Below are 27299 nucleotides of genomic sequence, written 5' to 3'. Positions count from 1 at the left end.
ATGACCAGTCTGAAGCGTTCTCAGACAGAGCGCTCGGTCGGGGGCTCAGTGCCGGCTTCTGATGAGTTCTATACCCGCCGCCTGCGACTGCCCAATGGAGGGGCACCGCCGCCACGCAGCGAGAGCGCCCACATCTCCTCTTCAACCACCACCGGCACCAACCCTGGCGTCCCCAAGATGGGGGTTCGGGCTCGTGTGGCTGATTGGCCCCCGAGGAAGGATGGAGGAGGAGGAGGAGGAGGAGGAGGAGGAGGGGGAGGGGGAGGAGGGGGTGTTTGGCATATTACTGTGGAAACTGACTCGCCCAGCTCCACCAACACCACCAGCTCTTCAGGATCAGGAAGTGGTGATAGAGAAAGACTTGTTGGAGGGGGACCAGGTGGAGGAGGAGGAGGAGGAAGTGGCAGTAGTGGTAGTGGTGGCAGTGGCAGTGGAGGAGGATCGGTGTCAGCCGTCACAGCCCACAGCAATCTGTCAGCCAAGCTGGGCCACCTGATAAGCCCACAGGACTCATCCATGCTGCGCAACATCCACAACACACTAAAGAACAAGATGCACAGCAAGGGGAAGGACAACCGCTTTCTGTCACCAGATGGCTATCTGGGCTCACCTCGCAAAGGCATGAGGCGCATCCGCCAGCGCAGTAACAGTGATATAACAATCAGCGAGCTGGATGTGGACGGCAATGAGGGCTGGTCCTTCTCCGGGTGGACGCCCATGCACCGCGAGTATGGCAGCACTTCATCCATAGATAAACATGGCGTTTCAGGAGAGAGCTTCTTTGACATGCTAAAAGGATACCAGTCCTTCGAGGCCCCAGATCAGCGAAGCCCAGCTCCAGAGAAGCTAACAGAGCTACTTACCGTGGCCCCAACAAAACAGGCTGCACTGGACCTGCCAGACGGAGCTTTAGGTCCAGCCAGAGGAAGTCCTGCCAGTCGGCTGAAGGAACGAGAGAAGCACTTGAAGAGGAGGTCAAAGTCTGAGACGGGCGGAGAATCGATATTCCGTAAGCTGCGGAGCGTGAAGGTGGAGGGCGACACATCGAGAGCCGGCTCGGATGCTGAAGACGGGGGGAAAGGGGATGACAGTGGCCCACCTCCCAAACCCTGGGTGTGTCAAAAAGGCTTTGCCCATTTTGACATCCAGTCTCTGCTCTTTGACCTCAATGAGGTGATCCATAGTCGGCAATCTGGGTCTAAACGCAAGAACACCACTACCGGCGCCTCGGCTGCTGCTGCCGCCTCTGCTTCGGCCACGTCCTCCCTCGCCTCCAATCAGAGTGGAGTGTACGGGTCGCCCTGTGGCTCACAAGAGGAGCTGAGCAAGGAGGGGATGGGAGGAGGACACGGTACCAACCCTGCCCTGGACCCTGGTGATGACAAGAGCAACGACCTGGTGCTCAGCTGCCCTTGTTTCAGGAATGAGATTGGTGGAGAGGGTGAGAGGAACATCTCTTCTGCTAAACAGGTATGTTTAGTGCAAGAATAAAATGATTAGATAAAAAAATATATATGGTTATTTGTCTTTGTTTAAAAAAAATAAGATTTCCAGGCTCTTTAGTTTTGATCTTAAGACTGCAGTCTGTAATATTGATTCCTGAACGTTCTGGCCATTTCAACACCAAGATGGAAGAAAACTTAAAAGTTGATTACTGCATTTTGAAGATGCAGTGAAGATTAAATGAATAATATGGTCGTCAGCTTACTCAGTTTACTTTTCCTTGTCCTTCATCTCACAGCCAGGCAGCATAGGAAGTGGTGGGAGCTCGAGCATTTCTTCAGGCAGTACAGAGGAAGGACCTTTGGATGCCACCCTCACTACTCATTTTACCAACGCTGGTGTGGCAGTGCTGGAGGTCGCCAAGGACGGGCCGAGCCAACATGCTGACCGGTCCAAGCGTTACATTGTGGAACATGTTGACCTCGGCACCTATTACTACCGAAAGTACTTCTACCTCAGAGGTGAGCAAAATAGGGTAGTTTCAATTTGGGCTTTTCTAGACTCATAGTTCTTGATTGTTGATGACTGTTTCTGTTTTTGTCTAGTGTGGAGGTTGTCTTTCTTAAATGCTGTTGACTGTATGTTATGATCATTTAAAAGACTATATCGCTATTATTCTCTGCTAACAGCCAAGCTTTAAATGTTTTGTAGACAATTGGCAAAATAATTATTATTCATGCATGTGCTGCATCCTGTATTTGGCAAGCAGTGGAGGAGGCAGTCATTTTTGAGTCAGGCTTTACCTCCTTCCCGCATTAGACCAGTAGAGTGACAAAGCCGCCCTTTAATTTCCCAAGTTCTCTTCCCTTCTGTGATTTCTTCCTCTCGTTCCCATTATTCCTTATCTCTCCATCCCTGCCTCAAATCTCATTCCTCCTCACCCCTAGAACACTGGAACTATCTGGGGGTAGATGAGAACCTGGGCCCAGTAGCAGTGAGTCTCAGGCGGGAGAAATTGGATGAACACAAGGAGCACGGCCAGCAGTATAACTACAGGGTCATCTTCAGAACGAGTGAGGTACATTGAAATGGACACATGAACATGGAGTCACCTGTGATGCTGATGTTCTTCTTCTTTCCTTCAATAGTGACTATTTTAACAGAGTCAAAGAGAGTGTAATTCAAACATTAATGTATTTACATTTAAAATAGTTTTGGCCTCAAAAGAATGATGAAGAATTACATTATCAAAACTTGTGTTTAGTTGATGTTCCCACAATGTTACATGCTAGGGGAGAATTATGTTGTAACCAACCCCCCCCCCCAAAATGCCCTTTGGTTATTAATTTGATATCCGGTCCAGAAAAGTGCAAGGGACCCATTATTAAAAGACAACGATTCATTTGGGCTGTAATTATTTTGGGTATGTATTTTGTTGAGCAGAAGGGTCTTTGGCCCTTTCAGTCGTCAGTCTGGTTGAACCATCGAACAGCATTTTGTTCTCCACGTACAAAACATACAAAATAGCACGTATTTGTAAAGAGGATCTGAGGACTATCTACAACTGAGTAGTCCTTTCAGACATCTGACCGTAACGAATGAGGCAATACACACACACAGATATTGTTTCTCACTATCTTGATTTGTTGATTGTTGTGTAACGTGACGGTCCATTCACCAGCATATACTGTGTTTGTAGCTGTTCTCTCTGCAGCCGTGAATGTTCATGTTCACAAGTGTGTCAGTATGTAGTACACTCTGTACCGAGTGATGTTGCTGAGATGCTGTTATGAGTTCAAATTGTGTAGGAGTAATGGATCATAGCCTTGCTTATTGAAAAACACAGTTGGTGGGAGACGTTATAAAAGCTTCAGATATGGTTCAAGACCTTAGATGCCGCTGCCTCCATTCCTTAACACCACCTCAAGTTATTATATGCGTTTGATTACATTTTTGTTTGTTCACGATGCTCCATATACAGTTCGCAGCGATCGGAAGTCTTGTGTGAATCCCTCGAGGCGTTTGCTGCCATCCCCTCCTATAGACACTCGAGCCAGAGATGCATGTCCTCATTCTCTGAGCTGAACGCCCACCTACCATCTTTGTCAGCCTTCATCTGTGAAGGACTGAGCTGTGCCATTTCACAGCTAAATGAGACTAAAATAGCACCAACGGTATTCTAGTAGACACCCAAAGCATTGGTCTTTATATCGAGGAGCACCATGAGCAATAGGCCTTCCAATCACTCGGTCATGATGCACAACCTACTGTGCTGCGTTTTCCTCCATTTTTTTCAGAAATGCTATTTTCAGAAAACGGTGCTGGGCAGGTATAGCTATATACAGTATGTGTGCTTTTTGTAGGAGTGGGTGGGATGCGCTGATGTTAAAGAGATATGTCCAGTGTCCACTATAAGGGCAGCTATTGCCGTCTCTTAAGGGCGAGTACTTCTCTTCAGTTTGTTTAAACTTGAGGGTGTTGGCACCAACCCTGGGCCTACTGAACACCATAAGTGAATCTTAAGAGCCTTGGGACCACTACAGATATCCAGCTCTTTTCATTTGTTCTCGATGGCTATGTAGGTCCTGGTCCTTTTAACAGTCCTCTTGATTTATTCATGGCTTTCGTCCTCGAGTTTGCCTCAAGAGTCATTTTATTGAAAACTACTGCAGCAAAACCAACATGCATGCTTTATGTAGTCTGGCACAAACAATTTCTATCCTGGATTTTGTAGGAAAATATGTAGATTTTGAGCCCGTGATGCATTGATGGCCGTGATTATCTTTTGAAAAGAGCCTTCTTATGCTGTAAATTGAATATAATTATGCAGGCCTTCGGGCCTCATAACAGGCTTTCTTGCCGTTTCCAGACATAGACTTACTAGGTTTCTACTGATGGCTTTCTGAGCAGAAAGGGAGGGACCCCGCCAAAAATGTTCAGAACCAAAATAAAAATGATCCAAGCAGCAAATCTACTAAGCCAGACTAAATCTGGTTCAGTTATACTGCAGTGAGATAGACTCTTAAGATAAAATCACACTGGGGAGAGTTTCAAAATGTTTCATTTCGTCGATAAGAGAAGTAAAGTATTTTATACTGATCAATGGAGAAAATAATAGTTTGCATTGTTTTATTTTGGACTGCAACAGACAGCAAATTGCTGTTGCTAATTAGCAATAATTAAAATATACTCTAGTTTAACGTGTATTTGTAGCTCACACCAAGGTTAGAGTGCAACAACTTTAAAAGCACTTTCACCAAAAACGGTGTAGGTTAAAGGAATGACCAGAAGTTGTAGCTGCTGATAGTTTTAGGCGTCGGTAGAGAACATAGATAAGGAGGCAGTACGTGCAATATAGCCTTGTAAGAAAAATGTCTTTAACGATGGAGCCACACAACTGCTGTAGAGAACGCCGCAGACCAAGACAATGCAGGTCACCAAACATATGATTTACTCAAGTATAAGGAAAAGTAATTCGGCAACAGTAATGATTAAAGAGTGTACAACAGTGTGTAGTCTGAAACAACTCAAGAAATCAATTCTTGTCCTGATCCTTGTATTTCCCAATTCTCCTTCTCCTCTCCCTCTGGTTGTGCTGTCTCCAGCTGAATACCCTGAGGGGCTCCATCCTGGAAGATGCAGTACCTTCCACATCCAAGCACGGTCTAGCTCGAGGCCTGCCCCTCAAAGAGGTGCTGGAGCACCTGGTGCCTGAGCTCAACGTCCACTGCCTGCGCCTGGCACTCAACACACCAAAGGTCACCGAGCAGCTAATGAAGCTGGATGAGCAGGGGGTAAGTGGACGCAGTTAGGAAACGGATTTGCACTCGGTAACTTTGATTCATTTATTGGAAGAATTCTCTATTTTTTCTCTATTTTCTTCTTCAAATTGTCATCATCATTCTGAAAAAAAATACTATCCATTCAGCGTAACTGATCATTTTTTTAACTAAAGACGCACGTTTCCTTGACATTGTCCTGTACTATGTACAGAACATTCTCTGAATCATTTAATGTGTAGGTGTTATTTTTCCCACAGGGGGGTGTCTCATTGTGAAGCAGAATTATTTATTATTAATTTATATATATATTTATATATATTTTTTCTTATACTGAATTTATCCATTCACTCCCACAGACCATTATGTGGGATTTAAGTGGAGAAACCTCACAAATCGGCCCCCCACACACTCTATTTATGCCCCAAAAGGAAGGACAATCTCCACAATGTGACCACACACACACACACACACACACACACACACACAAACGCACCTCGACCTTAAAAAGGAGAATAATACAAAACAAGCTCTTTGATACTCATGCGCCCTGATGCAATCATCAAAAGCTGAACCTCTGAAAATGTCAACATAATTTCTCTGGAAAATGGCACCGCGACCACTGCAGAACAACGCAAGGTGCTTATTCTTAAAATGCCAACATGAGTCCCCCCCGAAATGTCAACGTGGTTACTCAGACATGATTTCTACACAGTAATACGCCCCCCCCCCTCTCCACACCTTTTCATTGCAACAATCTATGTTCTCTCAATAGTTGAGTTTCCAGAGGAAAGTGGGGGTGATGTACTGCATGGCAGGCCAGAGCAGCGAGGAGGAGATGTACAACAATGACTCAGCTGGTCCTGCACTGGAGGAGTTCCTCCATCTGCTGGGGGAGAGGGTTCGACTCAAAGGCTTCACCAAGTACCGGGCCCAGCTGGACGCCAAGAGTATGTACATGTACCGAAATCTCAAGTTGTCCTACAAATACAGCGGTGAAGCCTTCAGACGGTGTCACAGTGACACTGAAACGCTCGCCTAACCCACAGCAGCAGGGTGAACATTGATCGACACACACTACGTAGAAGCTCTCATTGATTTAAAGGATAATTCTCGGTGACTGATATCAGAAAGCAGCAAATGTTATCAGCTTAGCGGTCCAAACTGTCTCATCAATTAAGAAAAAGAAGTACATAAAGACGTGTGTACATAAGAAGTACATAAAGAACACTCTCTTCTTGGAGAGCACTTGGCCTCTGAAGACTCATAATCGGTGTTACAGACTCACATCTGACAGTAGTTGAAACCACTGTGGGTAAACCAATCTTGTGCGCACATCAAACATGCACGGACATTACGGACACGTGACAGATGGCCTCCGGTGTCAGATTATTAGAGAAGTTGAAAGCCTCCGTGTTCTCTTCCTCTCTCCTTTGACCGCCCACCTCTGCATTTGCCACAGACAAGATTGATGTCTCCATCATGTCTGCTTTGATATTTAACTCCATGCTATTCTTATGTCAATTAAGTCATCCCCCATAATGCTCTGTGAGAACCGGAAGTCCCAGTCCGTATTTGCGAGACATGCAATACAACCTTCAGTAGCCTCTCGTTGATTAAACACAGCCATGCAAAGCACTCCCTATAGAAGGAGTGTAATTAATTGAAGTAATGTAGCTAGTTTAAGTATGGCCTTTTAAACACCTTGTGGCGGTTTAGTTCCCTGAACAGAGCCCATCAATACACTGTGTAGGTGGTTATTTACATGCAGGGACTCTCTTTGGGGCGAGAGACTTATAAGAGCTCAGGGAACACATTGCCATCTGAACAGCAGCAGAGGAAGATGGGTAACACAAAGGTAATGTTTGGTCATACGTGTTCATAGTGTGGGAGTTGCGATAGTTGCGATAGTTGTTTATGGTTACAAAATATAATTTTCCACGTGTAATTCTACCTCCACAGCTGACTCGACGGGCACCCACTCCATGTACACCAACTACAAGGACTATGAGATCATGTTCCACGTGTCCACCATGCTGCCGTACACACCCAACAATAAGCAACAGGTAGGTGAATGACGGGGCTCACAGTTCCAACACACTGACGTCTTTATGTCCACGAGGATGTTGCAGCTATTTATGTATATGAACATGGTCATCTAGGTCAGAATGTCACAGATGAGCCTACGATCATTTCACTCATTTTGCACATGGCTTAAGTAGCAATTGTCTAGATAATGAAAGAGATAAAGCACTGCAGACTTTCTATGACATATTTTTAAGTAATTCTGGTTTAAAGTTTTTCTGCATTTTCTAGATATCTCATGTTATTATTTAATATTACTCCATATCTAACTCTAGTTTCTCCTGCTGTCTTTGTGCTTTTCCAGTTACTGCGGAAGCGTCATATCGGGAACGATATCGTCACGATCGTGTTCCAGGAACCCGGGGCCCTCCCCTTCACCCCCAAAAACATCCGCTCACACTTCCAGCACGTCTTTGTGGTTGTGCGTGCTCACAACCCGTGTTCAGAAAACGGCTCCTACAGGTGGGATGTACTCACCTCTGTGTATATTTGAGTATTTAGAGTGTTGTATCAACGCAACAATGTTTTCTATCGCACAAACATCGCAGCTGCATGTTATCTTGCCAATGGGTTATCTTCTGATAAAGCCCAAAGATTGCTGTTTCCGATGTGCTCTCTGACGGGCGGTGTCTGAGCGTGGCGAGCTTGCGTGTGCGTGACTGAAAAACACAATGAAGGAATGCCTATTACCAGACCAATTATTCAGCCGACGACTTTTGAAATCACTTAACAGCTGAATTTAGTGGTTCATGCTGATTTTCTTGAGGTGGTAAAATGGAATTAGTAAGACAATTGGGATGTAGATTGTCAGTTTCATGGCATTTTAACACCAGCTCAGTAAAAAAAAAGTTAACTTTTTATCCAAAAACCGGTGTTGCACTAGTGGTTGTTTTATAATGTGTCATCTCATATTGATGCCAGCGCAGTAGATGCATGTAGAGAAAAGGCTATTTAAGATAATTTGGACTTTGTTTTAACAAAAGTATGCACATGACCTTTTTCTTTTCATGAATCCCTTTCCATCACTGCTGAAATAACAATGCTCTTATCTGTCGCTTCAAATGGTTGCCTTTGCAGTTCCACCACTCTATTTTATAGGAGGCTGTGAGTGTGCAGAGCCCTCTGTACTACTCTACTGTGGAGTCACTTTTAAGAAATAATGAACTTTCTGCCCGTTCAGCTATGAAGGACATTTCATTCTCCGTTTATTCCTGCCTCTCTCTTTTTAATCTAGCTTTCTGTCATTCTCTCATATCTTGCTCTCTTTGACTCCTCCCTCTCCCACATATAGCTATTTTAATTGCAGTCTGAGCACATTGTGTGAGGTCTTAATTGTCCCCCATGGGGCTACTTCATTACTGAGCAGAAACGCACACGTGAACGAAGAGCTCAGGAATGAAGTGGAATATAGAGCAAATACTGCTTACACGTGCCTTCTGTAATTCACAAGTGTTAATTAGGTTTTCTGAAGTCAATACTAATTTCGCACACTCGCACACTACCGCCAGGTTTTCAGATGTAAATTTCCGATTCATAGTGACCACAGGGAATTGACTGAGTCACGATGTATCAAGTACGGTTGACCTAAATGCTTTGAAGCTTTTTTTTAGGGAACGTTTTTATACACACACGGCAGGAAAATACAGCACACATCATTGTCGTACTTAATATATCTGTGGCCTCTAAAGCTGTTGCTCCCAAACCTCAGCTCTTTTTCTCACAAAGATGCATCATCGCAGTTGTGAGACTATCACTGGACAAGACAAACAAGCGTCACATAGAATGAGGCAATGGTGACACTGAACGTGACTCCCAGTGAACACGTCTTCAGTGGTGTGAGGAATTACTCACTTCCTTCCACATCTTGATTTTAGTTATTTTTAATTTCATGAGAGGTTTTTTTTTTGGGGGGGGGGGGGGGTACACATTCAACTCTCTGCGCAGTCCACTGCACATTACAAGTGTGTCAATGACCCTGTCACATCCCATAGAAATCTATTTCAGAGTCTCTGATTCTGAAGAGCGAATCCAATCCGGAAGTGCCATAAACCTTCTAAAGGACAGCGGTGTGCGACTCTTCTGGTGGCAAAAAGAGGTCAGATTGTATAGAAGTCTGGCCCTTCTTCTCACTTGATTTATTACCTCATTAACATTATAAACACAAGTCTATGGTCTCAATCGCTAGTTTCAAGTCTTCTTCAATACAGCGTGATGTTAATTTAGTAAGTTATGGTTCCATTTAGCTTAAAATAGACGATAAAGCAGGGTATGCTTTAGGTGTGTCTACCTTGTGATTGACAGGTCACTACAAAGTTGTCTGGCTCGGTAGTTGTCCGTCTTTGACGGTGTGTTTTCATTGAAGTTAATAAGTAAAATCTATTTTGTCTTTGGCGTTCGGATGCACTTGGCTCCACCCTCTCTCGTGTCACTTCTGGCTGCGTAAAAAAAAATTTGCGACCCATTCCCTGCCGTGTTAGAGTATACACTATATAGTTCCCTAACTCTAGAACTAAACCTCGCCAAAACCGCCACTATGCAAACCTAAATTCTGTAAACAGTAAATACATAGTTTCTGCTTTGAGGACTAGTTTTCACTTGTAGACCAGAAACATGTTCTATGTACCCAGTCCCCACATCCACACACACATGCACACAGTACACCTCTTAGCCACCCACTCCAATAGGTATTGACATGTTCTTTCTCTTTCGCTGCCTCAGTGGGCAGCAGGTCGTAGATACTGGAAGAGCGGAGCTGCCCACGCACTGGATATTTATAAGACCACAAATCACTGAAACCACAGGAATGTGCTCTTTCATTTCTACAGCCAAACCTCCTGCCACAAGGATCACTCAGCCCAGCAGTCCTGTTCTCCTTTTCCTCTCATTCAATCTCTTCTTTTGTCATTCAGTTATTTTTGTTCTCTGGCTTTCACACCTCTACCTTCCCCTCTCTCTCTCTCTCTCTCTCTCTCTCTCTCTCTCTCTCTCTCTGTCTCTGTCTCTGTCTCTCTGTCTCTGTCTCTGTCTCTCTCTCTCTGTCTCTCTCTCTCTCCCCATCGCTTGTCTCTGTCCTGCATGAGTCACAGGTCTTTGGTTGACTGACGCACAGGTGTTTGAGATCAGTCCGAGTGCTTTTAGAGCTCCAGTGTAATGCATTGGGTGATGTTTGTAGTGATGGAGAACAATAGGAATAAAAGGTCACGTTTTATTTTAACCATTTGTTCAGCCTGCTTATAACCACTTCAGCTGGTCCTCTCTGAAATACCCGGCATGATTCATTTTTCATCTACAGAAAAGCAGGTGGATATTGCCTCGAGAGTATATTGCTCACTTTGTACTTCGTAAGGGCTGTCAGTTTAAATGTGACTTCATATGCTAGTATGCCGAGAGATGAAAACTAGCTCTTACACGTTCACCAATCCCTGAGAAGAAGACATCGTGCTCTTTAGCTGCTCAATGCTCCACGATGTTCACCAGAGGGGTCGCTGACCTTCTCTGTTTGTCTCGCGCTGGGCGGGTATCGCGCAGTGTGTTTTTGAGCTTTTTCAATAAATAGCTGCCTGCTTCAGCTGGAAACAGCGTTGATGAGTGCAGAGCGTGGCTTATTATCATAATGTGTACAGCTTAAGTGTGTTAAATTGAATAGAGTTGAGGAGGAACTGCAAAATCACTACGAGCTACTCCTTTTCACACAGGCATATAGGACACGTGATCCATTGTTAATATGAAATATTGATCACAGCCACTTAAACTAGAGCGTAGAACACTTACGCTATAAAGTAGAACAATCAAGTACTTTCATGCTCTTCGCACATTAACTGGGGAGTTGCCTTAAAAAGGACAGGGGAAGAGCGTTCAGTACAAATGTAGGCAATGCAGGCAACTTCTTGACATGGTAGCATGTACTGAGGGTATTCCCATCATTCATGTATCAACATTGCACTATTAAAAAGTCACTTTTCCATACAATCTCAGCCATAAAATTATGTTTCCTCTCTTTCGTCTGTCCGTCACAAACGAGGAAAGGTGGAAATTGAGGTGTCGACAATTTGACGGTTGGTATAATTGAACACCACACGTCTCCGGTGAGGACAGGGTGTCTCTGAGGTATGTTTAGAAATATGTGGGTGACATTTTGACTTTAGTTGCTTATTAGACAAAGCGATTAATCCCGGTGGCAACATGTCAGCAGGGAGGCGCGTGGGACGAGGGCTCCGACTTCCGGTGCCACTCTCGTCAGTAATTATCACCTGAGAGAGGATCTGTGATTGAGCTCATGCGGTCAGGAAGAGGGTTGAGAACAGGAAAGGTCGCCTGTGTACAGACAATGTGCCTTTTTTTTGTCATATAAAAGGCCATTTCATGGCACAGATATGGTTGTAAGTCTGTTTGTCTCACATAACAGAAAAAAATACTTTTCTTCCAGTAAACAATTCCTTCCCCATCCTTTCAGAGTTTCCTCACACGGTCCTCCTTTCACAGCCACGTTTTCCTTTTCCCTCACTCTGGGTTTTCTGGGGCTTCGGGCAGGAGATCTGGAATAGTTCTCTCCCCTCGGAAAACAGGGCGCTATAGGGCGTGGAAATGAAGTACATGCAGTAGAAGAATTACATAGCTTCCACACAATAGCTAATTAAAAAAAACTTATGTACAGCATTTAGGCAGATAAAGATGGTAGTAAACAACTAATTTAAATAAAAACAATACAGAAACCATAAAGCAAGAAGAACAGAGAGACTGGAACTAAGTCTGTTTCCTTTTCCACTTTTAAATTCAGCCTCAGTGTTTTTTTTTTGTCCTGACTAATGATACAGCAGTCAAGGATTGTGCCTTTTTATGTTCCCATACTTGAGTGAGCAAACAGCATGAGGCTTTGTACCAAAACAAACTCTGTTGCAGAATCGGGCAGCATTTTCTTTTTGCTTTTAAATCTTAATGACATAAATACTTGCTTGGATGTGATGTGGTATCCCGAGTAGATGAACTGTTATAAAACACTGCATCTAAAGCCGCGTGATTTATGATGCCGGATCAAAATACCCACTGCAACCGCAACTAATTTGTTGGTCAATACTGGAACAACTGATTTGTGAAACAACAACTCATCTGATCTCTCCTTCCATTTTTCCTTCTTTCTCCTCTCGCCTCCTTTTCCCTTCCTCATCTGCTCCTCTCCCTGCAGTGTGGCTGTCACTCGTTCCAAAGACGTGCCCTCTTTCGGCCCTCCTATCCCAGAAGGCGTGACTTTTCCCAATTCCTCTGTGTTCCGGGACTTCCTGCTGGCCAAGGTCATCAACGCAGAAAACGCCGCGCACAAGTCTCAAAAGTTCCGCGCCATGGCCACCCGCACGCGCCAGGAGTACCTGCGCGACCTGGCCGAGCGCCACACCACCAGCACACCCATCGACCCCTCCGGAAAGTTCCCGTTCATCTCACTGGCCCACAAGAAAAAGGAGAAGAGCCGGCCGTATGTGGGGGCGGAGGTGCGCAGCCTCGGGGCGGTGACGTGGATGGTCCACGTTGAGGATCACGGGACCGGAGTGGAGCTGGAGGCCCTACTGGCCGTCTCCAATGACTTCCTCATCCTGTTGGACCAGGAAGCCAAGGCCGTGGTGTTTAACTGTGCCAGTAAGGACGTGATTGGCTGGACGCTGAGCAGCCCCGCCTCTTTGCGGATCTTCTACGAGCGGGGAGAAAGTGCGTCCCTGAGGAGCATCGGTAATAACACGGAGGATTTCAAAGAGGTGGTCAAACGTCTAGAGGTTAGAAAACACGCACACCAATGCATACATACATACATACATATGTGATGACACTGATGGTTGTGTACTCTGTGATAATGACCTCTTCTTGCTTGTAATATAATTAATAAGTAGTTGCTCTATTTTCACAATTATATTAAACGTTGACATTTGTTGGACTTCCTGCCCTCTGCTGTCACAGCTGAAGGCAAGGCAACTACATATCCCAAATCAAATCGGGTCAGTTGATAATTAACATAATGTAGCTTGTGTCCATGTCAACACGGTGATTTCTCGGTACCTGTAACCAGATAGGGGGGGGGGGGGCACTGCTCACGCTGCAAAATTAAACCAGACCCCACGTGGTTGTTGGGAGACTCTGAGTAAGACAAGAGAATGGAAGAGGTGACACACGTTGATTCATGTCAGCGGACCATTACTGAGAAACAGTGGTGCAACGGATCATAAAACTCACGGATCGGATCAGCACAAAAGAAAAAAGGGAACAAATATAACTTTTAGAGATCTTATCATGTTTATTTTTGCTGCCGATGCTAATTGCAGATCGTTGATGATCCATTTTGGCGTTTGATTATAGCAGCTGGTCTACAAGGCTACCTTCCCAAACACCATTGTAACCGCTCTGAAGTCGGTGTAAAATTCTAAATTCTAAATGTTATCATTTTACTTTGTGAATGTAATTTATAGTGTTTCTTTTCCTAAAGGCACACAATTCAAATGAATAGGAAGTAAAATATTGTATTTTCATTGATTAAAACTAATCTTGTCATTATTTTGAATGACGTATGACAAGCTGCTTAGAGGTATTTTAAACAGCTCGTAGTTCATCTCTAATATCTATTTATGTTGTTGTGAAAACATCTCATCAACATTAGCCACTTAACCAGCTCTCCTCCGGTCAATTTCAACTCGGATTGGTTGTTTACAACGTAACATTATCAGAGATCGGCTTAATAAAAAGCATAAATGCCGATGTCCTGATCACAATAAAACTTTACTTCACACTGTGATGGTTAACGTTAAACTGTGTTATTTAGCCGCGGTTCACATGCGTGCCGTGAGGGGGATGCGTACGGATCGACAACGACCTGTAACACCACCACTGAGAAACCAAATCAATGGACTAAATTGCTGCTGGCTGCCATTGATCGTGTACCTGGCCCACTCAGTCTCTTCTACTATGTTTACTAGCTGTCAATCTGCCAGCGTGATAACATTTTCTTTGTCTACATGCCAAAGCTGCTGTCTCATTACTGGTCTCGGCTTATTGAGGGAGTTTCAGAAACACCTCTGGACAACATGCTCCTAATGGCTCATACACCTACACACACACGGTGAAGTGGAGCTAGCTCTTCCTTAGCTGTTTCCATGGAAACTGGATAGAAAAAAAGGTGTTTTCTTATGCAATCATCAGCGCTTCAGAATACATTCAGCCAACATTCAGCCTCTCCCGACACTGTGTGTGTGTGTGTGTGTGATGGTTTTTATCATGCATTTACGTAACCTGGATTGAGTCCTCCATGTTTGATTTGCACACAACACACATCGTTATCAGGACCCAATAATACATCACTTTCATGTTTGCATTTTATGCATCCGTTAATCTTCTATCGTTTGGACTACCTCAGTGCCAGAGGAAGGGAAGTGGCCTCGGGGCCACTCGCTTTTTGGAACTATCTCCCTTCCTCCGCTCTTTAACGTTCCCCCCCTTTTCTTGCACTCTCGTCCTCTCCCACGCCCACACTCAGAGGGCATCATAACAATTCATATCAGGTGCCAGTACATGCAGCATTATTTATTCACGCATGCTTCGACTACTATAGAGCTGCCCTGTTCCGACAAAGACACGCAAGGTGCCCTGAAGCTGCCAGGAGCGACACTAGAGGGAGGAAGAGATTGTTGTGACTGACCTCAATGAACAAGTAGCCAGGAAGGAGGATTGGCTTTTGGTGATCGTGGCTGTTGAGAAATGTAAATATTATCAACTTTTCCTCCCCACTCCCTGAGAAAAAGACGCGTGGCTGTGTCACAGCGTTCCCCGCCCTGCCTGAACAGACGCATCCTTTAATGAAAAAAAACGGTGTCTCTTCTAAGCGACGCGTCTCTGTGTGAACACAGCCCAAAGTGTCACATCAAGAGACACACCGGCTTTCATCTGTCTCGTGTGTGTGTGTGTGTGTGTGTGTGTGTGTGTGTGTGTGTGTGTGTGTGTGTGTGTGTGTGTGTGTGTGTGTGTGTGTGTGTGTGTGTGTGTGTGTGTGTGTGTGTGTGTGTGTGTGTGTGTGTGTGTGTGTGTGTGTGTGTGTGTGTGTGTGTGTGTGTGTGAGTGTGTGTGTGAGTGTGAGTGAATGCAGTGAGAGGTGTGCTGCTGTTTCTGGAGCACTGATCTTTATTTATGGCCATGAATCTCTTAGGGATTTTCATAAAAAGCCTCCTCTTCAGCGCTAAATAGAAAGCATGTGTACATATGCACTGAGCGTGTTTACACACATACTGAGCTACACATTTACAGACCATAATAATTTGCAGAAGATAATCCTATAAATCATCCCAGTATTCTGTTAAAAGTGTTTCCAAACTGATTCTACACATAAAAACATTGTTGTTTTGGAAGATGAGAAAAGTTCACGGTGCTTTTTCACTATGTCCCCTCTTCTGTTCTCAACTCTTTCTCATAGAGTCTCCTCTGATAATTTATGTCACTTAATGTTCAGGTCTTTGTGCCTCTCTCTGCCCTCCCTTTGTCCAGTTCCTGACGAAGGGCTGCGAGACATCAGAGATGACGCTTCGTCGAAATGGCCTGGGGCAGCTGGGCTTCCACGTGAACTACGAAGGCATCGTGGCCGAGGTATCCGTCTGTCCTTTACTCAAATGTGCTCTAAAACAATCTAGTTTATTGAGGTAGAACATGTTTACCTTGAAGATCTTAATATGCTTTATTAGCCTCACTCTACTTACTTACTCTGTTAACGCGATGATTATAATTGATGTATTTCTTTTTCCTCATTGAACATAACTAGGTGAAGACTCTCTGCCTTGGATGTTACTGAATTGGATTATTAATCATCTCACTGCTGCAGTAGTAATGTAATCACACTGTGTCCCTAACAGGTGGAGCCATACGGTTACGCCTGGCAGGCAGGACTGCGACAGGGAAGCCGATTGGTAGAAATCTGCAAAGTCGCTGTGGCAACGCTGACCCACGAGCAGATGATCGACCTCCTGCGGACCTCGGTGACGGTGCGCGTCGTTATCATTCCGCCACACGATGACGCCACTCCACGCAGGTAGGTGGGGATGGGGAGAGGTGCCATCAATTGTTTCATTTTCAAGTTCTTATGTGCACCACTTGTTCATTGATATAGTATTTCAGTTATCTGGAGAAACAGTGAACAGAATTGCTGTCCTTTCATATCTGAAGTTCAGTGGTGCGTCACTTTACTTTAAAGGAGCGGTGCATAGGATTTAGTGGCACCTAGTGGTGAGTTTGCAGATTGCAACCACCTGAATACTCCTACTCCTCCGGTTCCAAGCTAGTGGGAGAACTACGGTGGCCTTTTTAAGAGACCAAAAAGCCTACTTGAGCACCCAGCATTTAAAAAGTCACAAATCCCTGCCAAGATATATAAGCTATATACAATACTGACACACACAACACTTGCCTCTCAAACAAAATGTCCTCCCTCCTCTTGTACAGAGGCTGTTCAGAGCTCTATCGGATGCCTGTGTCAGAATACAAGGGCAGCAGCAGCAGCGATAGCGGCTCCTTCGAATTCAAGTTTCCCTTCCGCAGTAACAACAACAAGTGGCAGAGGACGTCCAGCAGCCCTCAGCAGTCACTCACTGCCTCGCCGCAGCCCCACCAGCCCAACCGGGCCATCAGCCTGGGGAGCTCAGTGGGGAAGACCCTGTCAGCTGAGAGGCTGGAGAGGGGAGCAGTCATCCCACGCAGCGTCAGCAGCGATGGCCGGCCCCTGGATACCAAGAGGTTAGAGCCCCTCGGCTTTTTAGATATGGAATATTAGAATATAATATTTATATTTTAGAAGGAGGGCCTGTTCAGTATTCAATAGTCATTTAATTTTACTCATCCAGCATGTATGGGAAGTAGCAATCAATGGAATTACCTCCTGAAGGCACAACTAAGAACATTTTGCTCCTAACTTTAGTTCCAACATTTCCACGTGGCCGTCAATTCTTACAGTTCCTGTGTGTGTGTGTGTGTGTGTGTGTGCGTGTGCGTGTGTTGGTAAACCAGGATGTCTCCGGGCAGTGAGAGCTACAGCCTGGCCTCCTCGCTGGCGTTGGGTCGCTCCCCTCACAATCGCAGCTCTCCCAGCAACCTCTCTTGCTCCAGTGACGCCTCCGGAAGCTCTGCTCACTGGAGACAGAAGTCCATGCCTGAGCAGTAAGGAAGAGGAGGGAGGGGAGGGGGGGGGGGGGGGGGGGGTTGTGTTTGTCTGTGGTTGAGTTTGTTTCAGAGGGATTCTTTATTCAAGTTTCAATATATCGGATCAGAAAAGCATATCAGGAGCATCAAATTCCTTCAGTACCACACACATCTTTTTGCTGCCTTTAGGTACTTTCTTTTGAAACTAATGAGAGAAAATTGTCATGATTGTAGTCATGAGTTGATGTATTATTGGGTTACAAAGCGCATTACTCAGTTTTTATTTTTAGAAAGCATAATGTATCTCCAGCTCTTATTGCTCCTGTTTTACACTTACGCAGCTGATTCTCTCATTCCCACAGTTGTAACAGTGTGTTACGTTGGTGTAGGACAGTGAGATGATGTGTGCCTTTGTACATTGTAATGCTCTTGACAGAGCGTTTTTTTTTTTTTTTATATTTCCACCCACTGCAGCCTGTACTCAAATGCATTGTTATTTCTTGCACTGCATTTTTAATCAGTGGAAACACATTTAGCTCATAAAAACAGCAGAATATAAAACAACTCGTCGTGATTTTGTTCCTGTTTGCTCATTCACCAGGTTTGTCGGCAGCCGCCACTCTCCGATGTCTGCAGAGAGACGGGAGGGGGCTGGAGAGGGCGGTTCCAGTGGGAAGTCCACTCCCAATTGGTCGAGAATGGAGGAAGGGGGCGGGGCCGAACGAGGGTCAACAGGTGAATATATGTTATGGAGAAATAGTGGAGAATATACAGTAAAACTAATGGGTAACTAGTATTTTTTTCAACCCTATTTTCCCATGTTTTTAATTAGCTGCAGATGCTTGCAAATTCTGCAACGTTAATGTACGTCCACTTAAATTGCTTTTTTTTCCCTCCATTGACGAGCTCAGATTGTTATTAGTGATTCACAACATTATGGAAAGAGAAATAACTCATTTTCTCACGATAGGTGACATGTCAGCCTAATATTTAGCCATATATCTTTAGTCTGTCCTCCAATTTAACAAACTCTAACAAAATGAGTCACTTAGACACACACACGTGGGGGAATATGGTCCAGGTTGAGAAACACTCAGGTTCCCTTTGGTGCCGTGGCTTAATATTGCAGTTAGATTCTAACGTTTTCAGTCATTTAAATGTGTTCTTACTCGAACCGGTTTTCTAAACATTCGTCTGCGGTTGTTGTGTATGTGATATGTTTTGATATGTGAAGGCACTTGACTCTTGAATAGCATGGGGGGGGGGCAACGCGGAAAATAAATCATTCATATTATTCATATTACTAAATCCGTTGGAATGACAGGTATATCCAGAAGAGTGTTTGTGTGTGCCTCCTCTTCTGCTAGTGACAGTTTTTTGGAGCTGAGATAGCAACTCTGACAGCATCCACAATCTTTCTCTTCTTCCTCCCCCTCATCCGCCGCCTCTTCTGCAAGCTGTGAATTATATTGCCTTCACAGAGCAGGTCTTGATGTCTCTGCAAACAGACAAAAAGGTGGGAAGATAATGAGACAAACAGAAAAGGGAAAGTGATAATTATTGAAGGGGGGTGGGGGGGGATGATATAAACGGTGATCTCAATTAAAGTATATGGCTTTTTCTCCCTCTATTCTATAAGGTTTAATACAGAAGAAAGGGAAAGGGGCGACATTCCTCTCTTTCCTGTCAGCGCAGTTGGCCAACCTTCTCTTTGTGTTTCCTTCCCTCACTTCCTCCAGACTGTTCCTCATTCTCCACGGCCGATTATGTTCTCCTCTCATTCATCCTTTTTATATTGGCTTTCATTTAATTACGAGTATCCTCCCATGCACTGTTCTTTGGGAGTTTTTTTTCTTGTTTTCCAGCACTAAAAGCCAAAAAAAGCTACATGCTCCTCTACCGATCCTCTGAATCCCAGCTTTGGTTGATTGTGGACCAGCCTACTTTCAACCGTGTCCTCAACCTGTTCCTGACCGCCACAATCACAGAGAAAGGCCCGAGTCTCTCATTTTGTGGTTGTTTTATAGCACTTATGTCGTTATTGGTCAGGGTGGAACAATGCAGGCTGAGCCAGCTTCGACTGCCTCAGCCAACTGTCCTGCCCTGCACAGTCTGCTCGGCTGCCTCTGTGGTTTGATGTTCTGTTCTGTCCTTTCCTCTTCCTTCCATTTTTAACCCCTTGACCCGTTAAGTCTTCAGCGATGATGATGTGGCCGTGCTCGGTCCAGAAATAACTAAGTCATGCAGAGGGCAGAATACTCACTTTTGCTTTCCTGTCACACAAACTGACATTACTTTTGCCATTCGTTTAGCCACTACTGGGTTTTGTATCTAACAACAAAGCAAGGAATCTCTGTCTCTCAGTCTTTGGGTGTGTCGTCGCATATCTCGAGAACCGTTCATCTGATCTACTTCACACTTGGTGGGTGTACAGCTGGGGACCCAAGGACTCCCATTGTTCAATATGGTGCAATTTGGACACACGGCACATGTTCAATATTGATAACCTTTGAATAAACAAGCGATAGCGTGCTGTACAGCGGCGGAGGCGGGGCTTCAGGTCCCTGCAGACTGAGTCCAGCATGTGGGCCACAGCGAGCCTTTACAGGCCCTGGCTCATTGACTGCGGGTCGCTTTTGCTGCTGGATGCTGGATATACTAACGTTACAACCAAACTCTCTTCACTTTTATTCCTGGAGTCAACTATCGATGATCGATTCTTGACAACGCTGCAAGCGGCAAAACCCGAAGCCAAGCAGTCAGCCCGCTACAAACGGCAACGCTCCAAATCGCCACGCTCTGAATGGCCACTGCACCAGTTAGAGTAGTTATTGCCTCAGGTTGTCCTGTTGCATCTATTTAACACAGCATTTGCTCAATTTTGTTTTGATATACTGTGGCAGGTTTATGACTAATTCATGCGTTGGGCGGTGAGATGCAGAAAATGTGTTTCCTTCCTTTGCACAGCAATTTTTAAATACCTACTAACAGTGTTTTTTTTCTTAGTTGAACAACGCTTACAGGAGTGTACACATTAACCAAAGATGCTGGGAAATTTGTGTCTGTGGTTTGTCGCAAAATATCGGGGGGGGGGGGGGGGGCACTACATTACTAGATTCATCCTAGCAGATGTTATGATACCTCCCTCAGCTCTGCCTCTCACGGTGCTTTGGTCATTAGCTGCCTACTCTTGTATGTCTTCTTGCATAACATGTAGACAATTTCACAACAGTCCCATTTATACCCCGAGTTTTGCTTCAGGACGCACACACACACACACACACACACGCATTGTGAACAGCTTGCCCAGAACAAACAAAGCCAGCAGTGGCTGTCTGGGGGACACATTTCTGTTTGATGCGTGTTACTTTTGAAGACAAGGGATCTGTTTTTTTTGTCCACGGGCAGAGTCGGAGTGAAACCAGTGTCATCGTTATGAACCTCCAGGAAACATGAGTGCTGTAGTAGCAAAATACACACGAGTGAGCAGAGAGCAGAACGACTTCTCTGTTTAGTCATCAACAAGTCATCTGTTTGTACCGCAGGCTGTGTGCATGAATTCGTCACCAACCCCAGCTGTGTATATTGTCCTATTTATTGCAGAGGCCCCAGCATCCAAGTCTGGTCCAGGCTACTCTGGAGGTCCCCGCATCCAAAGACAGGAGCAGGTCATCCACCTGTCCCCGAAGAAGAGCAGCCAGGTCAGGCTTTACACCCGTCTTACACTATTTACACCATCAGGGTTCTGAACCCTGATCTGTAACCCCTCTTTGATTTCTTCTTCTGCGGCTCAGATGCATCTATGTTAGCATACAGTGTAAATTTCATTATGTAATCATAGTAAATAATACTTTAGTCTGAAGTTATATTAATGATCGCTGACATAGAAATCTCCCTCACCTGTCATTTCCACTTTCTCCTTGTTCCAGCAGTCGGACGGCCCTTATTCTGGGCACTCCAGCAGTAACACTCTATCCAGCACAGCCTCCAGCGGGGGCCACAGCGACAGCGATAAATGGTACGAAATGGGAGCGGGCGGAGGCTCCAGCGGTGACCAGGGTGAGCCGGAGCCCAATGGCCTGGGCGGAGGAGGCTACCTCCAGGGGGCGTCTGCCGACAGCGGCATAGACACCAGCTCGTACGGAGCCTCTCACCACACACACCCCCACTCTCATCATGGCAGCACCACCTCCCTGCTGGCCCCGAGCGGAGGCAGAGAGAACAGAGAGAGCAGAGAGAGCAGGGAGAGCAGAGAGAGCAGGGAGAGCAGGGAGCGGTCAGCGTCTCCATGGCACAGCCCCACAGAGGGAGGCCGCCGGATGCTGGAGAGGTCGCCGGCTGCAGCCGAGTCCCCGGGCCCTCCGGTGGAAAGGAGTGTGGAGGGGACGGGCAGAAGCCCGCCTACTCATCTCCTTGTTAGAGACAGCAGCACCTTCAGTCTGAGTGATGCTGGCTCACACTCCAGGTATGTGTCTATGTGTGTTTGTGTATGTGTGAGGAGAAGCTTTTCTCAGTTCTCTCAATTTTCTCTCAATAAAAGTTTTATCTAATTTCAGTCTTAGTTTCAATTTTGATCTCTTCCACTTTGTCATGTGACATCGCAGCAGTTGCTTGACCTCTGCAGAATGTTTTCCAACTCTCATTACTCGAGCTAATATTTCTCCGCCCAAGAGGAACACACACTAGACCACCTCGCTCTCATTAAGTGTTTCCTGGAAACCAAGCACGGGAGCAGTCTTAACTCCCTCTTATCTTTCCACATTAGGCCTCAGGAAATGTGCAACACATGTCCACCTTTACATAGCTCAATCGGTGTCTGGAGCCGAGAGAACTCCAGTGATTTGTTCTTCCTGTTTGAGCGAGTCTTAATTCACCCGCTCGGGTCCAGTTACAGTTCATGACCTGAAAATCATCAGTCCAGCATTTTAGACACATTTGTATTCTGTCAAAGTGGTGAAGGGGGAATAAAGAAGGGCTCTGAAATGAGTTTGACCGCAGGTGGTACTTTATATAATCTTCCATCTATAACTCAACTATGTATTTCCTTCCTGGAAATTCCGAGAGTATTAAAATGTTAAACTATTGAGATTTTTATTAATGCTTCACTTAAGAAAAAATGTATATTGTATAAGGCAATTTTTTTCAGATTGTCATCTCTAAAGATTATAGAGATCCGGTGAATCCATAAAACAAACCTGCCACTGCCTAAAGATGCAGGATTATGATTAAACCTGTCAACCTCTTTCATCAGGGTCTAAGCTTCTTTTGTTTTTTTATTATTTGTGATGCATTTGATAATAACTCCTCTCATTCCCCCCCCCCCTCTGTTGCTCTCCTTTATCCATCAGTGCCAGGCATTCAGGCCACAGCTCCCCAAGAGAGGAGTCCTCCTCCTCCTCTTCAACCACGTCCCCTTCATCCCAGTCCTCATCATCCCCTGGGCCCAAGAGCTTCTACCCCCGCCAAGGAGCTCAGTCCAAGTACCTGATTGGCTGGAGGAAACCCGGTTCCACCATCAATTCCGTCGACTTCGGAGACGCACGCAAGTAAGGATGGAGCAGAAAACAAATTAAGAAACAATTAAGTGTGTCTGTCATTGTAGTTCCCCAGTCCAGCAGTGGATTTAAACTGTATACATGATTGTGTAACTTTAGAAGGGAATGCCTGGTCTTTTATCACTGCTGTAGTTTGAGACAGTTTGGAACAAGTGAACCAGACCTGGGTTGAGGTCTGGACAAATGAAGAAGAGGACTTGTACAATGTAATGCAACTCATTCACAATCCCAATACCACCCTTTTTAAAGCTTATAATGTTGCATTTATGACTGTGTCAGAGGTGATCCCTTCATCCCTTTGTGTATATTGGGGCGACAAAATTTTACATTAAGAGATTTTCAATGACAGTTTTTATTTTAGGAATGTTTCATAAATCTGCATTTAATCCCTTTGCTTTACTATTTTATGTCTTCCTGTAGTAATAATATGCATACTACTCGATTACCCCCTTGTGGTTGAAGAGCATATTGCACTCGAGGCTTAACTGAATGCAATTAAAGGCACTACTGTGGACACTGACGACCACATATTTCTTTTCATATGTCGATGCTATTACTATATAAGGACGATGCATTAACAGTGCGGCGTGGACCATTTTCCTCCTGAATATGTTTGCTGAATCGTCTGGCTTGCGTCTGTGTGTGTTTATTAGGAAGTCTCCGGGAGAGGGTGGAGTGGAGGTTGCTCCAACCCCAGCAGCCAGGCCCTCTCTTCGGGACATGCACTCGCCCCAGCCTCATGCCAAATCTACGATGGAGGAAGATGTGAAGAGACACTCTGCCCCAGACAGCCCTCCACCACCACGCAGACATAAGGAAAAGGTACGTCTGCAGGTTTGTTTGTCACCCTTGTTACAGGAACAACCTGTAAACAGACACCCAGGAACATGTCTTAACATTACTGAACTGCTGCTAGCCAGGTTTTTACACCTCTTGTATATCACTGAGTCTTTCTACTGTAGTGAGTACAGTTGATTACTGCTCTATAGACGAGGCTAAATCAAGTCATAATAATTCTGCTCCTGACACAGTACCCACTAAATGTGCATCTTTCAAAGATATCTTTGTGATGGGACGGGAACATTTGGAAACCTCAATAAGTTTGTACCCACAAGTTTACACATGCAGCAGTGTTGACGCCGTTGGTCTCTATACAGGTGTTCACCCCACAGAATGAATGGGTGCAGATCCTGTTTCTCAGTGATATAATACAATTAACACATCCTCATCGCTTCCTCCCGTCCTGTGAAGCACGGCCAGAAATCACCACCAAGCCAGCCTCTCGGCCGCCGTCGCTCGCTCCATCGTACCCTATCGGATGAGAGCATCTATCGTGGCCAACGCCTTCCTACCTTGTGCAGCTCCGTAACGGAACCGACACTCAGCGCAGATGTTCTCTTCAGCTGCTCCACCCTCCCACGCTCACCCACCACCCGCGGTGTTCCGCTCAGACGGCCTTCCTATAAGCTGGGAGTCAAACTCCACGGTAAGAAGGTGTAGGTGTCTTGCCCATAGAGGTATTTATAACAGCTGGAATCTATTCACACTGAAAAGGTGCTTCTATTGATTTGTAAAAGACTGTATTTTGTAATCGTAGCTCTTTATGTTATGTGGTCATTTTATACATGGAGTGAAAGCAGTGCAGGAAAAGGAGCTTTATACATCCCCACTAAGTCATGTGGTTTGTTTATATTTATGATTACAACAGAACATAACTAAGAAACTGAAGCAGTGTGTGATAGATCTGATTCAGCTCCACATGTGTATCTGCTGCCCTCTTTTGATTGAAATTATACAATGGCTAAAACAAAAAAAAAAAAGGGTAATTTTACATTCCGTTCTTTCCACAACTTGTTTTCCGTTGACAGGCGACCTTTCGGCATCTGACACATCATTGGTGGATTTGGTGGAGCGTCACCGCGGACCTCTCCCTAAGGAGCTGATGCCCCTCCCGTCTCAAGACAGAGACAGCCCCCTAGAGTGGACACACCTGGTGGATGTGGCCAATACCTTTGAGGGTGAAAGAAACACACACTACGGTATTACCAGCTGCTAATAAGCGCACACATGTCTTCTCTTTAATGTGATTTATCTCCTTGCACAGGCACAAGATGCACTAAGATAAGCACTTGACCTAAATAAATGACAAGAGAACATCAAATTGGTCTAAAGCTAGTATCAAGTAATTATGATACTCGCTGTCATCATGGCAGCGCTACACCACTCGTGTATGCATTTTACATTATGAATAATAATAATAAGGCATTTTAAAATTCATTCTGCATCTGTTGCTGATTGTGTGTATTTGTAACTTAACATGACTTGTGTTCATCCTTTGTCCGTTTCTCTCTGCTTCCAGTCCAGAGGAGTTACGTGTTCGGAGATTCAAACCACAGAAGCAGCGGTGCCTCCAGTCCCCAACAGCCACACATAGAGCTGCAGCCCGCTCCGCTGTCCCGGCCCTCGTCGAGGTAACACCATACTCGCACGCTCTTTACCAGTTTGATTGTAATCTTTATTTACTTCACTCGCACACTGTTTCCTTCTTATCTATCTCAATGTATCCGTCTGATGTATGTGAAAGTCCTGCTATGTGCTGCTTTCTTATCCACAGTGAGGGTCACATAGGGCTGGAGAGGAAGGTCACCAAGCTGGAGGCCATGGTGAAGATGCTGCAGGAGGACCTGAAGAAGGTGGGAGGGAAAACACAAACACGTGCGCATACATATGTATATTATATACACATGTACAGTTTTAGTTGATTGTTTTGGGCTGCATCGAGAACTTTTGTCTGCATGTTTACAACCTCCACTCTGTGTTGTGCTAAAAGGTAATTTCCTGGCTTTCCTCTCTATTCGAGTGCCGGAAGGAATGAAAAATGAAAGGCCTGGTTGATTTGCATACAACTGAACAGCTCCAGATGGTGTAAATGAACACTTTGTCTTAAATATAAAACGCACAGTCAGCTGTTGAGCACTGCTGCTGTTGATTTGGTTCCGCTTCATCGCTCATTGTTGTTAACTGCTGACTCAGATTTCCCTCGAAAGCACTCAGCAATTATTTTGACTTCAAATCACCTGGAAGGAGAGGACTGGAAAACAAACAACTTTCAGGATTGCTTGCTTTAGAGTGTGTGTGTGTGATGCATTTCACACAACTATCTTCATTCATGCTAACTCTCCAGTGAGACTCTCCCAAGAGAGTTTCAGATTTTTTACCACACATTTAAACTGCAAAAGACATGTACAGCTACTCCTAAAAGTCTCCTTTATAGTCAAATAAAGAAACCGTATTACAGTCTCTCATTTCAAGGAACCACAAAAGACTGCGGCTGTGAAGAAAGTCAGCAACAAGGTTTAGCTAGATGGATATATTCAGTTGGTACGACATCGCCCAATGCGTCTTCCTCACCATTATACCACAACCAATAGCCTCTAATAATGATACCAGACAGGTTTGATTATTTACACCAAATTCTGCTTATAAAAGCAGCATCATTTTTCATTCTGTCACCTCATTCTTAGCCAACAGGACTGGAAGCTTTTAAAGGTTTGAGCTGCTAGTTAACAATCCAGACCTGTTGGCAGCGAGGCCTTTTCCTCTTCTGTGGTCTGTGCGATTAGTTTCTTACGCAATTCTTCGTAAATTCTCTGCCATCTGTGAAATACCGGAGAGCGTTATGCCGCCTGCACTTATTTCTTTTTAAGTAGCAGTCGATGAGTTTGACAGCAGGGAAACTAATAAGCTTCTCTCTCACCTCCTTCAACCACCCTCAAGCCAGCAGCAATCAGCTTGCAGCTGACTGACGGCATGAAGCAAACCTCCCCACAGTTTGTTTTCTTTAACTGGCTCGATATTTATGTTCATGCACCCAACTAGGGATTCACTTTCGTTGTGCTGTTGGCGGATTCAAAGTGTCAACTGATAAAAAATCTGCCCACAAAGCCCTTAAAAGTTCTCTCGAGTGTGACTCACAGTCTGCAGAGCTGAGAGGTTTATGTAAACACCAGATATTGTTTATTATATTTACACAGACAGTAAGGGGTTTCCATTGAATCTTGAGTGCGAGTACATTTTTTCTTCAAAGTTAACTGCTTTAATTGATTGATTGATTTTCCCAACCTCTCCCCGTCTACCACAGGAGCGCGATGAGAAGGGGAGACTTCAGGGTCAGATCAAGAGGCTGTGGGACGACAACCAGAGACTGCAGGAGGAGTCGCAGACCTCTGCCGCCAAGCTCAAGAAGTTCACCGAGTGGGTCTTCAACACCATCGACATGAACTGA

General features: G+C 45.0%; 1 protein-coding gene across 1 annotated transcript; it reads left to right on the top strand.

Moving 5' to 3' along the window:
- On the top strand, positions 1 to 27299 carry sipa1l1 (signal-induced proliferation-associated 1 like 1). The gene is made up of 24 exons (XM_076084057.1): positions 1 to 346; positions 461 to 1470; positions 1742 to 1964; positions 2391 to 2521; positions 5049 to 5237; positions 5998 to 6172; positions 7185 to 7288; positions 7612 to 7769; positions 12490 to 13069; positions 15819 to 15917; positions 16181 to 16356; positions 16767 to 17057; positions 17328 to 17477; positions 18061 to 18194; positions 21063 to 21160; positions 21392 to 21665; positions 21714 to 21924; positions 22808 to 23005; positions 23668 to 23836; positions 24275 to 24500; positions 24883 to 25053; positions 25374 to 25485; positions 25629 to 25707; positions 27156 to 27299. The coding sequence occupies exons 1-24, from the start codon at positions 1 to 3 to the stop codon at positions 27297 to 27299; spliced, it is 5448 nt and encodes a 1815-aa protein (XP_075940172.1).

Source organism: Anarhichas minor, unplaced genomic scaffold (genome assembly GCF_050575085.1).
Source record: "Anarhichas minor isolate MPS153535 unplaced genomic scaffold, ASM5057508v1 ptg000136l, whole genome shotgun sequence".
NCBI lineage: Eukaryota > Metazoa > Chordata > Actinopteri > Perciformes > Anarhichadidae > Anarhichas > Anarhichas minor.
Note: the sequence above shows the minus strand (reverse complement) of the source record. Positions and strands in the feature narration are given on the sequence as shown.